This window comes from Elephas maximus, chromosome 20, assembly GCF_024166365.1.
Source record: "Elephas maximus indicus isolate mEleMax1 chromosome 20, mEleMax1 primary haplotype, whole genome shotgun sequence".
NCBI classification, from domain to species: Eukaryota; Metazoa; Chordata; class Mammalia; order Proboscidea; family Elephantidae; genus Elephas; species Elephas maximus.
Window position 1 is genome coordinate 37742688 of NC_064838.1, and position 14607 is coordinate 37757294.

Sequence of the window (14607 nt, forward strand, 5' to 3'; positions counted from 1 at the left end):
TTGTGCTTTTTGTTGGTGGTTTTACTATTTAAAATGGCCCTCAGCGTAGTGCTGAAGTGCTGTCTGTTTTTGCTAAGAGCAAGAAAGCTGTGATGTGCCTTAAGGAGATACATTTTGTTCGGTCATGAGTTATAGTGCTTTTGGCTGTGAGTTAATGCTGATTAAATGAAGTGTCTTTCAGCAAACACATACAACAAGGTTATGTATTTTTTTTTTTTTCTGGAATGGCCTTTTTTTTTGGTTTAATTGTACTTTAGATGAAGGTTTACAGCACAAACTAGCTTCTCATTAAACAATTAGTACACATACTCTTGTGACAATGGTTACCAACCCCACAACATGTCAACACTCTCCCTTCTCAACCTTGGGTTCCCTGTTACCAGCTTACCTGTTCCCTCCTGCTTTCTCATCCTTGCCTCTGGACTGGTGTCCCCTTTTAGTCTTGCTTAAAACAAGGTTATATCCTCCTGATTTAAGATACAGTCAATTCTTATTATTTGCAGTAGTCATGTTCTATAAAGGCACCATGAACACTGAATTAGTGAATATGCTCCTCCTAGGAGAACACAGGGTTAGATTCCTGTGAGCCTCTGGTCACAACATTTTCATTAACCAATCCATACATAAAAAACAATTTTTCATTAACCAATCAATACATAAAAATTTTTTTTCATTAACCAATCAATACATTAAAAAATTTTTTCATTAACCAATCAATACATTAAAAAAAATTTTAATGTATTGATTGGTTAATGAAAATGTTGTGACCAGAGGCTCACAGGAATCTAACCCTGTATTCTCCTAGGAGGAGCATATTCACTAATTCAACGTTCATGGTGCCTTTATAGAGCATGACTACTGCAAATAACAAGAATTGACTGTATCTTAAATCAGGAGGATATGCCTTAAGAATAGAAACTCATGGAATCATTTGCTTTTCTTCCAGAAGAGCTGTCATGGAATCAGCCCTGGTACATCTAAGGTCACTGTGTCTTAGAACAGAGGAGATATGTATGTCTCCAACTCTTGCAGAGCCTTGTTGACACATAACGTGTACTTAATGTTTTGTATGCTAGGTTCAAGACTGTGGGGATTTTATAAAGCAAAGTGTGCTTCTAAAAATTTGATGCCTCTGCTTGTCTCCAGGTATTTTATGCACGGTGTGTGTCGGGAAGGAAACCAGTGCCTGTTCTCACATGACTTGGCCAACAGCAAGCCCTCCACCATCTGCAAATACTATCAGAAGGGCTGTTGTGCCTACGGAACTCGTTGCAGGCAAGAACCTCCAGCTCTCCCAGCCGTTCCCTGGAGTTCAGTATATTAGGGATTCATATCCTTCACTTGGAGCACGGGTTCTGCTGAGGGAAAATTTTAAATTTAGAAGTAACATGACAATATTACCAAAAGTATGGCAGATAATTTTAAAACCAAAATATTAATTTTTTCAAAATCACTTTTTCAGGCTTTATGAGTGTATAGTTATACAATTGCAGCATACAATGTATATAAGATTTTATATCTTATACCTTGCTTTTTTTTAGTGTTTCAAACTATCTCCTCTGCTGCTACTGTGTCTCCTAACTATAATTTCATAATGGTTCATAGTGTTAATGTACCATCGTTTTATTAACTATACATCTGTTAGATACTTACATGGCTTCCAGGTTTTTTTTGCTACAAATACCCCTGCAGTGAACATTTATATGCATATAGTCTATAGGCAAAGTTTTATAACTTCTAGACAGAAAAAAAGTTCCAAAAGCCTGTTCCTGTGCTTTTGTGATTCCGTCCTAAACTAATATGTAATCAGGTCCGTCAAATGCGGTACCTCTAAAAAGGCTCAGGAGTGTGTTTGGTGGGAAGGTGGTCGTCGCTGGCATGAGAAGAGGGCTGCCCTGGGGCATTTTAAACCAACAGCTTCCCTGTTCTTCCCTAGACTGCAGGCTTCCTTCACTCCCTCACTGCACTGGGCGGGGGTGATGGAAGTTGGCTAACCCTTCCTTCCCAGGAGTGACAGTCAAGGAGAGTCCTGTTTCCCGGCTCCTACATGGGCCATCATCAACATTTTGGGGACTCCTGTCCGAAAGAACACTGGATTGGGAGTCAGGAGATGTCAGTTGAGCATCTCTTTGGAACATTCAGGCTCTCTGGGTGGTCTGGTACAGTACATCCATCCCACTAGGGTCCCTCAAGGACACGAGTATAGGTGACAGACACTCTGGATGCCAGGAGGCTCTTATTAATGGGTGAGCCTTGTGTAGATGAAAATACTAGGACTGAGTGCCTTGTTGTCCCCTTCAGCAAATGGAGCAGGAGGAAGGATGTCCTGTTTCTGGGAGTAGGGGCAGGTGTGTGTCCCTGTTTGTCCACTAATGCATCTGCATGTGCTCTGTTTAGATATGATCACACGAGGCCCTCTGCTGCAGTGGGTGGTGCTGCGGGCACCGTCCCCCACGGTGCGTCCTCCCTGGGTTTTCACAGTCCTCACTCTCCTTCTGACCTCTCTGCAGCTGTCGTGAAAACTAGCTTACACGAGCCTGGGAAACGTGAAAAGAGAACATTGGTACTTAGAGACCGAAGTGAGTGAGCAGAATCGTTGCTTTGCCTGTTTTTGAAACACAGTCTTTTTCCTCCCACCTTGCTCGTTCTTAATGCTCCTGACCTTCTCTGGTTAAGAGGACTCCTAACCTAATACCCCTCCAAATGTAGAGATACCAGAACTGACCTGAGAAAGGTCCACGTGGCTGCAGTGTTTAGATGCTATGTCTGCCTCATGCCTGAAGCTGGGCTGAGCCCCAGGTTTGTCTTGGTAAAACATAAAAAGTGATCTTTTTGTCAGTGTGTAACTGCTGTCTGCATAGGGTGGTTCCCCAATTGGTGAAAAGCACCAGGCTATTCATTCCAAAGCTAAATGTGTTGACCAGGAGTAGTACATTTTACCATTTGATTTTTAAGTCAATTAATAGACTTCATCTCACGTACTTTGAACACGTTATCAGGAGGGTCCAGGCCCTGGAGAAGGACATCATGCTTGGTAAAGTAGAGGGTTAGCAGAAAAGAAGAAGACCCTCAATGAGATGGATTGACACAGTGGCTGCAACAGTGGGCTCAGACACAGCAATGATTATGAGGAGGGCACAGGACGAGGCAGTGTTTCCTTCTGTTGGACGTGGAGTCGCTGTGAATCGGAACTGACTCGATGGTGCCTAACAACAACAGCAGCATGCTTTTCAGGGTTTTGGGGCTGCACCTTTGGAAATAGAATAGCATGTTGGAGGTTGGGATGTGGTCTCTACCTTGCAACAGCATTTGGGCGGAAGAAGGCTGTAAATTGTTAGAGTTGTTTTTATTGCCTGGTCCTCCCCAGGTGAAGGGCTTTCTAGTTCTTGGAATTGTGCAGGGTAAGATAGGCAGGTTCCATCCTAAACTAACACGAAATCAATTGTCAAATATGGTACTTCGAAAAAGGCTCAGGAATATGTGTGATGGAAAGGCAGTCACCTCTGGTATGAGAAGGGGGTTGCCACACTGCAATATAACACTGACTTCAGGACCCGAAGACTTACTCTAGATTTCATCCTAGTTCGCTTTAAAATATTAGGTAACTTTACTGATATAAAGGAAACTACTGGATTCTGTTGACCTTATTCTAAATTCCCTCCTGCCTTATCTATTTTCACATAACCTTAGAGGAATTGGGCAGAGTGGAAAGAACACAGGCCTTGGAAACAGATGGATCCTGGGTCCCAATCTCTCCACTTTCTGGCTTTGTGAACTTGGGCATAGTGTTTGCTTTTCTGCACTTCAGATCCCATAAAATGGGGATAAAATCTCTTCCTCACAGGATTACTGGGAGGATTACATCAGATCTTATACAGTAAGTAAGTAGCCTAGGACCCAGCAGAGAGTAAACATTCAGAAATTGGTTGTCTTCCATTCCTTCGTAATCAGTATTCCTGTTTTGTGGGTTTTTTTTGTGCTAACTGGTCCATGTGTTGACATTTCTATACTTGCTGTATTCAAACATCTACTTTAGTATTTTTCTGTATAAATATATGATGCCTGCTTTGTTATTTCCCTATCTTGAAATGTGTGTGTTTTTCAGTTTTATTACTATAACTAATGCCTTTGTGACTATTTTATATTATCCCTTTTATTTTTCTCACTTGACCTGTTTTTTGTTTGTTTGCTATATAGTCCCAAGAGTGACGTTCTGGAGGTCAGAAGTGCTTAATTTATTAGGTTTTGGCTCACTGCATACCACGAGGATTGGGCCAGCTTCACTTGTATGTGTGCTGTATGTTTGCATTAGATCTCTGTGGCCTCGCTGAGGACAAGGCTCTGCCTCGTGTGGTGAGTAACCCAGGGGGGTGCACTGACCCCCAGAACAGCCTGGAGATGAAGCCGCACTCCTATCTGGAAGCCATCAGGAGTGGCCTCGATGACTTAGAAGCCAGCAGCTCCTACACCAGCGAGCAGCAGCTGTGTCCCTATGCCGCTGCCGGGGAGTGCCACTTTGGAGATGCTTGTGTCTACCTGCATGGGGAGATGTGTGAGATCTGCAGGTTACATGTCCTGCACCCCTTTGATCCTGAGCAAAGAAAAGCACATGAAAAGGTAAAGATGCAAACCTTTGCATGGGCTCACTTAAAGGCACGTGAGCTGCACCAAGTGGCAAAGGTGTGGGTAGTTCTGCAGGTACATCTCTCTGCCAGCAATGCCTGCATTGTATACCTGGCATATTTACACCTGGTTTTCTTCAAGTTCCTTTTTCTGTTGTCATTTTGCCAATTTTTTTTACATAGAAAAAAGAGGTATCAGAAATATACTGGAGAACTCAGAGACCAAATGAGGCTTAGGAGCATGGGGTGTGTGCGTGCGTGTGTGCGTATCTCACACACACATACGTAAATGCACATACACGTGTGGTTGGTTTCTAGCTGGGCTGGTTCTAGAGAATTTGAGGAGCCCAGAGCATAGAATCTGAGGAGCCAAGTGTTGGACAGGACCTTTAAAGGTCATTCATTCATCAAGCATTTGTTGAGGCTGCCTCATGTTTAGCTTGACGCTTGGGTTCAGGGTGTGAAGGTGAGTAAGAGAGAAGGGGCAACAAAATGAGAGACAGTGTTATTTCAGTTTAGGGCTACACACTAATGAGGGGCCAAACAGTGCTAGAGGCCTGTTAGGGAAGGGCCCCTTTCTGGGTGGGAGCCTGATGCAGTCTCCATGGACAGTGCGTTCCTGGGTAATTGAGAGTTGGACAGTCGGACTGGTCATGGTGCCCGGAAGCTGCTGTGGGACATAGAATTTGAGTCTATCCCTCTCCAGTCTCCCTAATGAGTTTCAAGGTGAGTATAGAGTCAGCTTTCTCTCTACCCATATATGCTGAGGTCTTTGTGTTGCACTTACTCGTTTGTCTCGCATCTGTGTACAGTAGCTCCCCAGGGCAAGGCCTGGGTCTAAGTAGTCCCTGGCACACAGTGCTAGCACTGGTGACGTTTTCAGGGCATACTCAGTGAATGAATGACTTCAATAAATGAGTTATTTTCTTGGAGCGAGGTAGTGCTGCTTACCTGTGACCCTGGACTGCTAGGCTGGTGTTTCAGGTGAAGGACCGGTCAGCACTGCTGATGTTAGCATGATTCAGAGTGGGAAAGGGCACTGCCCAGAGGCACCAGGAGCCCAGGGTTCCAGGGTATGTGAACTCTGCAAGCTCACAGCAGTCTCCTAACCTGTATGGCCCTCTATGGTCTTGGCTTTGAAATGGAGGTGACCAAATCATAGTAGGAAAGCAAAGAGTTGGCCCTGGTGATAGCAGGAAGTCCTTTTAGTGGTCAGAGGGAAAGCCTGGTGTCTGAATCCATGGGAATTTCCTGGGCCCTGCCTAAAGTGAGGTGTTTGTGGCTGGTAGCTACTCCCAAGGCTCACTCTACTCCTCTGTGATTCAGCACCTGAGAAGCCTTTCCTTCTCCCTGTTTATGCTTCAGATTTGCATGTCGACCTTTGAACAGGAGATGGAAAAGGCCTTTGCCCTCCAGGCAAGTCAGGACAAAGTGTGCAGCATCTGCATGGAGGTGATCCTTGAGAAGGGGTCTGCTTCTGAGAGGAGATTTGGGATTCTCTCCAACTGCAATCACACATACTGCTTGTCCTGCATCCGGCAGTGGAGGTGTGCCAAGCAATTTGAGAACCCCATCATTAAGTAAGTGTAGTCGGGGGCTTAGCTGGAGGAGCTGGGGAGAAGGTTGCGTCTGGGCCTTGTCCATCTGCGCTGAGGCCTCCCCTTTGCCACCCAGAGGTGTTTTAGTGCAGAGATCACTGGATGAGTCCAGGCTTCTTCCCCTCACTAGCTGCATGATCTTAGGTAAATCACTTACCCTTCCGGAAGTTAAGTGCCTTTTCCTATAAAATGTGGGTAACGAGTCCTACCAAACCTTCAGGGTGCTGTGGGGCGGCTCAGCAGACGCAGTCTATGTCTAAAGGTGTTAAATGGAGCTGGCCTGTTTTTCATCTCTCAGGCCTGAGGGAGTCCAGGACTGACAGTAACTAGTGGTGTGACCGTACAGAAATTGCCTATTAACCTTTGTGAGCGTCATTTTTTCATCTGTAAAATGGGGCTGTTTTAGGACTAAGTGTGATCCAAATGGCACGTAAAGGATTCCACCTGATGTGTGATGTGCTCCATGCAGCCCACAGAGAGTTGGTAACTTCTGCTGAGGGTCGGGGACAAGCTAATGTGTGCTGAGCGCCTACTACGTGTTGTGTGCATTCTCTTCACACACATGACTCTCAGAGACCCTGTGATCATCATCCTCATTTTGCAGATAAGAAAATGAGGCATGGTGAGGTCCAGCAACTTGCCTAAGGCCACACATTTATGTGGTAAAATAACAGCTTTATTGAGATAAAAGTGTACAATTTAGGCAGCTCGAGAAGACAAAGTAAAGTATTATAATGAAATGTGCAAAGACCTAGAGTTAGAAAAGCAAAAGGGAAGAGCACAGTATTTCTCAAGCTGAAAGAACTATAAAGAGAAAATTCAAGCCTCGAGTTGCAATATTGAAGGATTCTATTGGGAAGATATTAACTTAGGAAGCATCAAAAGAAGATGGCAGGAATACACAGAATCACTGTACCAAAAAGAATTCATTGACGTTCAGCCATTTCAGGAAGTAGCATATGATGAAGAACCGATGGAACTAAAGAAAGAAGTTCATGCTGCACCTAAGGGAAAAACAGGGCTCCAGGAATTGACAGAATACCAATTGAAATGTTTCAGCAAACAGATGCATCGCTGGAAGTGCTCACTGCTCTATGCCAAGAAATTTGTAAGACAGCTACTTGGCCAACTGACTGGAAGGGATCCATATTTGTGCCCATTCCAAAGCAAAGTGATCCAACAGAATGTGGAAATTATCAATATCGTTAATACCACATGCAAGTAAAATTTTGCTGAAGATCCTTTGAAAGCAGTTGGAGCAGTATATGGACAGGGAACTGCCAGAAATTCAAGCTGGATTCAGAAGAGGACATGAAACAAGGGACATCATTGCTGATGTCAGATGGATTATGGCTGAATGCAGAGTGTACCAGAAAGATAATTATCTGTGTTTTGACTGTGTAAAGCATTTGACTATGTGGATCATAAAAAATTAAAATGGATAACATTACAAAGAATGGAAACTCCAGAACACTTAATTGTGCTCATGCAGATCGTATACATAGACCAAGTTGCAGTTGTTCTGAACAGAACAAGGGGATATGGTGTGATTTAAAATCAGGAAAGGTGTGCATCAGGGTTGTATCCTTTCACCATACGTATTCAGTCTGTATGCTGAGCAAATAATCCAAGAAGCTGGACTATATGAAGAAGAACATGGCATCAGGATTGGAGGAAGACTCATTAACAACCTGAGATATGCAGATGACACAGCCTTCCTTCTGAAAATGAGGACTCGAAGCACTTACTGATGAAGATCAAAGACTATCGCCTTCAGTATGGATTACACCTAAGCATAAAGAAAACAAAAATTCTCGAAACTGGACTAGTAAGCAACATCATGATAAATGGAGAAAAGATTGACTTTGTCAAGGATTTCATTTTATTTGGATCCACAATCAACGCCCTTGGAAGCAGCAGTCAAGAAATCAAACAACGCATTGCATTGGGCAAATCTGTTGCAAAAGACCTCTGTAAAGTGTTAAAAAAGCAAAGACGTCACTTTAAGGACTGAGGTGCGCCTGACCCAAGCCATGGTGTTTTCAATCACCTCATACTCACGTGAAAGCCAGACAGTGAATAAATAAGACTGAAGAATAATTGAGGCCTTTGAATTATGGTGTTGAGGAAGAATATTGAATATATCATGGACTGCCAGAAGAATGAACAAATCTGTCTTGGAAGTACAGCCAGAATGCTCATTAGAAGCAAGGATGGCAAGACTGCATCTTACATACTTTGGACATGTTGTCAGGAGGGACCAGTCCCTGGAGAAAGGACATCATGGTTGGTAAAGTGGAGGGTCATCGAAAAAGAGGAAGACCCTCAATGAGATGGATTGACAGAGTGCCTGCAACAATGGTCTAAAGTATAACAACAATTATGAGGATGGCGCAGGACCAGCAGCATTTCCTTCTGTTGTACACAGTGTTGCTATGAGTTGGAACCGACCTGCTGGCACTTAAAAACCAAGTGTATTCACAGAATTGTGCTGCTATTACCACAGTTTAAATTTAGATCATTTTCATCACCCCAAAAAGAAATCTCCATTGTAGTCAGTGCCCATTTCCCCTTCTTTCCAGCCCCTGTCAACCACTGATCTACTTTCTGTCTCTATAGATTTGCTGGTTCTGTACATTTCATATGTAGTCCTTCGTGACCGGCTTCATTCACTCAGCGTAGTGTTTTCAGGGTTCATCCATGTTGTAGATGTATCATTACTTCATTCCTTTTATTGCTGAATAACATTCCACTGTATGGATGTACCACATTTTGTTTAGCCATTCCTCAGTTGATAAACATTTGATGACCTTTTTGGCTATTATGAATAACACTGCTATGGACATTGGTGCACAAGTTTTTGCAAGGACGTATGCTTTCATTTCTCTTGGTATATATCTAGGAGTAAAATTGCTGGGTCATACGGTAACTCTGTGTTTACCATTTTGAGGAACTGCCAAACTCTTTTTCATAGTGGCTGCACAATTTTGCATCCCCACCAGCAATGTATGGGGGTTCCAATTTCTCCATATCCCCCCAACACTTGTTATTGCCTGTATTTCTGATTTTCGCTATCTGAGTGGATTTGAAAGGAGCCCTCATGGCACAGTGGTTAAACGAAAAGGTCAGCAGTGGCTGCCCCCATAAAGATTTACAGCCTTGGACCCTATGGGGCAGATCTACGCTGTCCTATGGGGTCTCTATGAGTCGGAATCAACTCGAATGCAGTGGGTTTGGGTTGGGTTTTAGTGGATATGAAAGTGGTTATCTCATTGTGGTTTTGATTTGCACTTCTGGTTACACAGTGGTTAAGAGCTACTGCTGGTAACCAAAAGGTCGGCAGTTCAAATCCACTATGCGCTCCTTGGAAACTCTATGGGCAATTCTACCGTGTCCTGTAGGGTTGCTATATATGTCGGAATCAACTCGACGGCAGCGGGTTTGGTTTTTTTATTTAACGACTAATGATGTTAAGTATCTTTTTATGTATTTATTTACCATCTTGAAGTAATGCTTATTCAAATCCTTTGCCCGTTTTTAAATTGGGCTGTGTTTTTATTGTTTAGAAGAACTTGTTTTTAACAGCACCGTATTTTTCTACAAATAGCATGCCCATGTAAATAATATGTGCACATATATATTGCTCAGAGATAATGAAATTGTGTAAAAAGTTCTGGCATAGCGTACCCATGTATATACCGTGCATGTCTCGTGACATTTCCCAAAGTGAATTTCGGCTTCTTTCAACCTCATTCAATAGTTGGAAAAAATGTTACTTTTGAGCATATTTGTACAATAACGGTATAAGCCATGGTCAAGAAGTCATGGATTTAGTTTAGAAGTAACCTGGTAATTGGAAAATAAACAATTGAAACTCTGTGTTTGTTCCTATTAATTTAAGTTGATAATTATATCCCTGTTGCTTTTGAGTCATCAGTCAGAATCTTGAGCCTACTGAAGCCTGCCCACAAACCACATGTTGTCCACTGGAAGCTTAAACAAAGCAAAGCCTGCACAGACATAAATTGCATTGAGTAGCTAGCAATAGAAATCTTGATTCAGTCTCCACTGATATAATTATCACAGTCATCTCTCGCTTTTAACTGGAGGAGTAAACAAAGCAAAACTGATACACAGTCGCTCTTGGCTCAGCAGTTGAATGCAAAACCGTATCAGATCATCTTAAGTGAAACCATTAAGCTGTGTTGAAAGGTCTGCTTATTTCATAGTCTAATTATGTCTTATTAGTGCCAGTGTCTTTGATCATAAGTCACTTTAGTCATATGCTTGTGAGCATATAAAAAGACCCTTGCTGCTTGTACACTTCACATTTGAAATCTGCGATCTCTTTACTAGAATCAGCCAGTTATTGATGATATTGTACACGCTTTTTTCAGTTTATAAATTTAATCTTAGAACCCATTAGGATCATGGCAGGAATTAAACATAAGTCCTACACTACCAACTTCAAACTGAAAGTCATTGTGAGGGCTGAAGAAACGAGCAACAGAGCGGCAGAGAGAGAGTTAGAGGTTGGAGAGTCATCCATCGGTAAATGGAGAAAGGAGAAAAAGGAACTGGAAAAAATGAATCCAAGAAAAAAAAAACACGTCGTGGGCCCAAAACAAAATTCCCTGAGTTGGAGAACGACTTGAAAAAGTGGATTATTTCTCAAAGGGAACAAAATCAAGCTATCTGTACTGTCGTAATTCAGATCAAAGCAAAGCTTCTTATAAATGAAAGCGGAATCTCAGATTTCAAGGCGGGTTTCACCTGGATTTCTAAATTAATGAAAAGGAATGGCTTCTTCGTGAGACTGAGAACCACTGATAATAATAATGAATGAATAAACTAAAATGGCCTGTTTTAAGATGAAAACACAGTTTCTTCTGGTGACTTATTTGTTGATTTCAAAGACATTGATTATCAGTTTAAGATTTATGAATTCAATAAAATAGAAACGACATCTTGTTCTTGTAGTTTTAGGCCTAGGATTATTTCTTACTTAACTAATCTCCAGCTCTTTGTGCATTCGTACTCTTTGGTTTCAACACAGTGTCCCATTTCCATCACAATCCCATTCAATTAACCATTGGTTACACTTGGTTTAGGAAAATACTTACCTTAAATGAAGTTTCCATGAGATCAGTTTTATCCTGGTAACATTAAATCCATTGGACAAAAAAAAAAAAATGAAGTCAGCAACATGAAAAAACAATGGCATAGCGTGCTTATGAAAAGAATGCGCAGGGGGTTGTGTGAGGCTGCAAAACCATATGACGTGTGTTATTTGTGTGAAAAATGTAGTAAGTAAGGTTCTCATAGTTCCCACATGATTGCAATTGCATGTTTTGGGATTTTTGGCTAAGAAAATAATCATGCATTTGAGCAAGGGGTTTAGTGGTGGTATATGCACAGGATTTATAACTTAATCTCTCTCTCACTCACCTGATTCTTATTTCAGGTCTTGTCCAGAATGCCGTGTGATATCAGAATTTGTCATTCCAAGTGTATACTGGGTAGAAGATCAGAATAAAAAGAATGAGTTGATTGAAGCTTTCAAACAGGGAATGGGGTGAGTGTTTTGATTTTAGACATGATCCTAGTGTCTGCCCATTTCAGGTTTCGGTCCTTGTCACCATCTGCAGGGGGCCTGACAGACTCTCAGAGTTTCTTCCTTCTCCCAGCACCATGCTGCACTCTATGGATGCAGAGCTAAGGTTTGTGGTGTGTCTGCCTGCAGGAGCACCCATCTGGGGGCGTAGAATGCTGTTCTGACTTCCACAACTGCTTATAGGTGGTTTCCTTTGGTATGTATGGGCTTGTTTAGTTTCTAAGCTGAGGAATATCTCCTAGAAGTCCTGATTTCTCTTGGTAAAGTTGACTTTGATCTGTGATCATACATTCATTAGACACAGATCTATTGAGGATCTACTATATGATAGGCCTTTTCTAGTTGCTGAGGATTCAACACTGAATAAATCAGATACCCCAGCCATCACACAGCTCACATAACAAACAAGAATAATAAAAAACAAGATAAATAATGAAAATATATAATATTCACTGGTGATCAGTGCTATAGAGAGAAATAAAGCCAGGAAATAGGAGATACAGGGTGAGGGGGGGTTGCAATCCAAGTGTGCAAGACCAGGGGACGCCTCAGTGAGATGATATTTGAGTAGAGACTTAAAGAGGGTGAGGCTGTTTTGGGAAAAGAGCATTCCAGATGAAGGAATAGTCAGTGCAAAGACTCTGAGACAGGAGCTTCTCTGGCTTGTTCGAAGAGCAGCAAGGAGTGGCTGGATGAGACTGCTGGGAGAGGATACTGGAGATGAGGTCAGAGTGATAATGGGACAGGGGCAGGGAGTGAATTTTTTAAGGCTTTATAGTCATGTAGGAGTCCTGGTGGCACAGTGGTTAAAGCACTTGGCTGGGAATCAAAAGGTCAATGGTGGGAACCCACCAGCTTCTCTGTGGGAGAAAGATGTGGCAGTCTGCTTCCGTAAATATTACAGCCTTGGAAACCCTGTGGGGCAGTTCTTCTCTGTCCTATAGGGTCTCTATGAGTTGGAATTGACTTGATGGCAACAGGTTGGTAGTCACTGTATGGGCTAGACGTTTTATTCTGAATGAGATGGTGTTTTAGTTATCTAGTGCTGCTGTAATAGAAATACCACAAATGGATGGCTTTAACAAGGAGAAGTTTATCCTCTCACAGTCTAGGAGGCTAAAAGTCCAAATTCAGGGCGCCAGCTCCAGGAGATGGCTTTTTCTCTCTGTCGGCTCTGGAGGAATGTCCTTGTCGTCAATCCTCCCCTGGTCTAGGAGCTTCTCAGCACAGGGACCCTGGGTCCAGAGGACGCGCTTTGCTCCTGGCCCTATTTTTGGTGGTATGAGGTCCCCCTCTCCCCTGCTCGCTTCTCTCTTTTATATCTCAAAAGAGATTGACTCAAGATACAACCTAATCTTGTAGATTGAATTCTGCCTCATTAACATAGCTGTCTGATTAACATCATAGAGATTAAGATTTACAACATGTAGGAAAATCACATCAGATAACAGAATGGTAGACCATCACACAATACTGGGAATCATACCCCTTCTAGCTTACTGGACTGTGAGAGAATAAACTTCTCTTTGTTAAAGTTATCCACTTGTGGTATTTCTGTTATAGCAGTGCTAGATGACCGAGACAGAATTTAGTACCAAGAGTGAGGTGCTGCTCTAATAGATACCTAAAATGTGGAAGTGGTTTTTAAACTGAGTGGATAGAGGACCGGCAGCGGCAGATGCCTGGCAGCAGCAGAGAAGTGGCAGTGGCAGAGAACCAGCAGCAGCAGAATCAGGAGACCAGCACAAGGTGGCACTGGAGCCGACCCAAGGAGCAAGAGAGCTGAGTGCCTGTGCACAGGATTCTTCCTGGCAGAGGAGGGTGCCTCTGAGCACTTACTGGTGTAGCAGGGCTTGCCAGTGCATGGAGCAAGAGAGCTGAGTGCCTTCCTGCTGAAGTTTACTGGCAGAGTGGGGTACCTCCAGGCACTTACTGGTGGAGCTGCAGAGCTTTGGAACACTTGCCCCAACAGGGCAGATGTGAGGCCCAAAGAGCCGAGAGGCCAAGGAACCAGGAATCAGAAGCCGAAAAGACAAGGAACACAGGAAGCCAAGCTGCCTCAGTCTCAAAAAGGTATGGCCACAACCTCTGGAGTTTCAAAGGGTAGAGCCATGGCCTCTGGTGTTTCTAAGGGTGAAGTTGCCACTTAGATGGACTAGGAGAATGGTGTATCTAAAGCTGAGGGAGCAGAGTTGCTGTCCCAGTGGGCCCGGAAGGTGGAACTGAAGCCCAGGGCCGAGGGGCCTCCACTCAGAATCTGGAGAGCGGCCAGTACCTAGAGTCTGGAGGTCAGGGCTATTGTGTGAATGGTCTCAGAGAACGGATTGTTTTCAAGCCTTGAGGGCTGATGTAATATGTTCTGGTAACTTGCTTGGTGTCTTCTTCCCTTCCACTTTTTCCCATTTGTAATGGAAATGTCTAGCTTGTACCTGCCTGTTGCACCATTGTACTTTTGGAAGCCGATAACTTGTATTCTGGATTTCACAGATGAGGAGGAATTTTTGGATTTTGGACTTGGAGTTAATTAAAGACTTTAGCTATGATATGATGGGGTGGATGTGTTTTACATGTGGCAAGGACATGAATTTTGGGGGGCCAAAGGGTGGAATGTCATGAACTGAATTGTGTCCCCCAAAAATATCTGTGAACTTCCTTGGTCATGATTCCCAGTATTTTGTCTACCATTTTATCATCTGATGTGATTTCCTTGTGTGTTGTAAATCCTATCACTACGATGTTAATGAGATGGATTAGTGGCAGTTACATTGATGAG

The 14607-nt window shown here is 43.0% G+C and overlaps 1 protein-coding gene across 2 annotated transcripts in view; it reads left to right on the forward strand.

Annotated features, from left to right (window-relative positions):
- MKRN2 (makorin ring finger protein 2) overlaps positions 1 to 14607 on the forward strand; it is a 40366-nt gene that overhangs the window by 14930 nt on the left and 10829 nt on the right. The window contains exons 2-6 of one of the 2 annotated variants that reach the window (XM_049863379.1): positions 1147 to 1275; positions 2511 to 2579; positions 4313 to 4617; positions 5988 to 6202; positions 11685 to 11795. In XM_049863379.1, the coding sequence (XP_049719336.1) occupies positions 1197 to 1275; positions 2511 to 2579; positions 4313 to 4617; positions 5988 to 6202; positions 11685 to 11795 (779 nt within the window). In that variant the 5' untranslated portion in view covers positions 1147 to 1196. Of the gene's footprint in view, positions 1 to 1146; positions 1276 to 2397; positions 2580 to 4312; positions 4618 to 5987; positions 6203 to 11684; positions 11796 to 14607 lie in introns of both variants that reach the window. The other variant, XM_049863377.1, reaches the window with a different exon arrangement.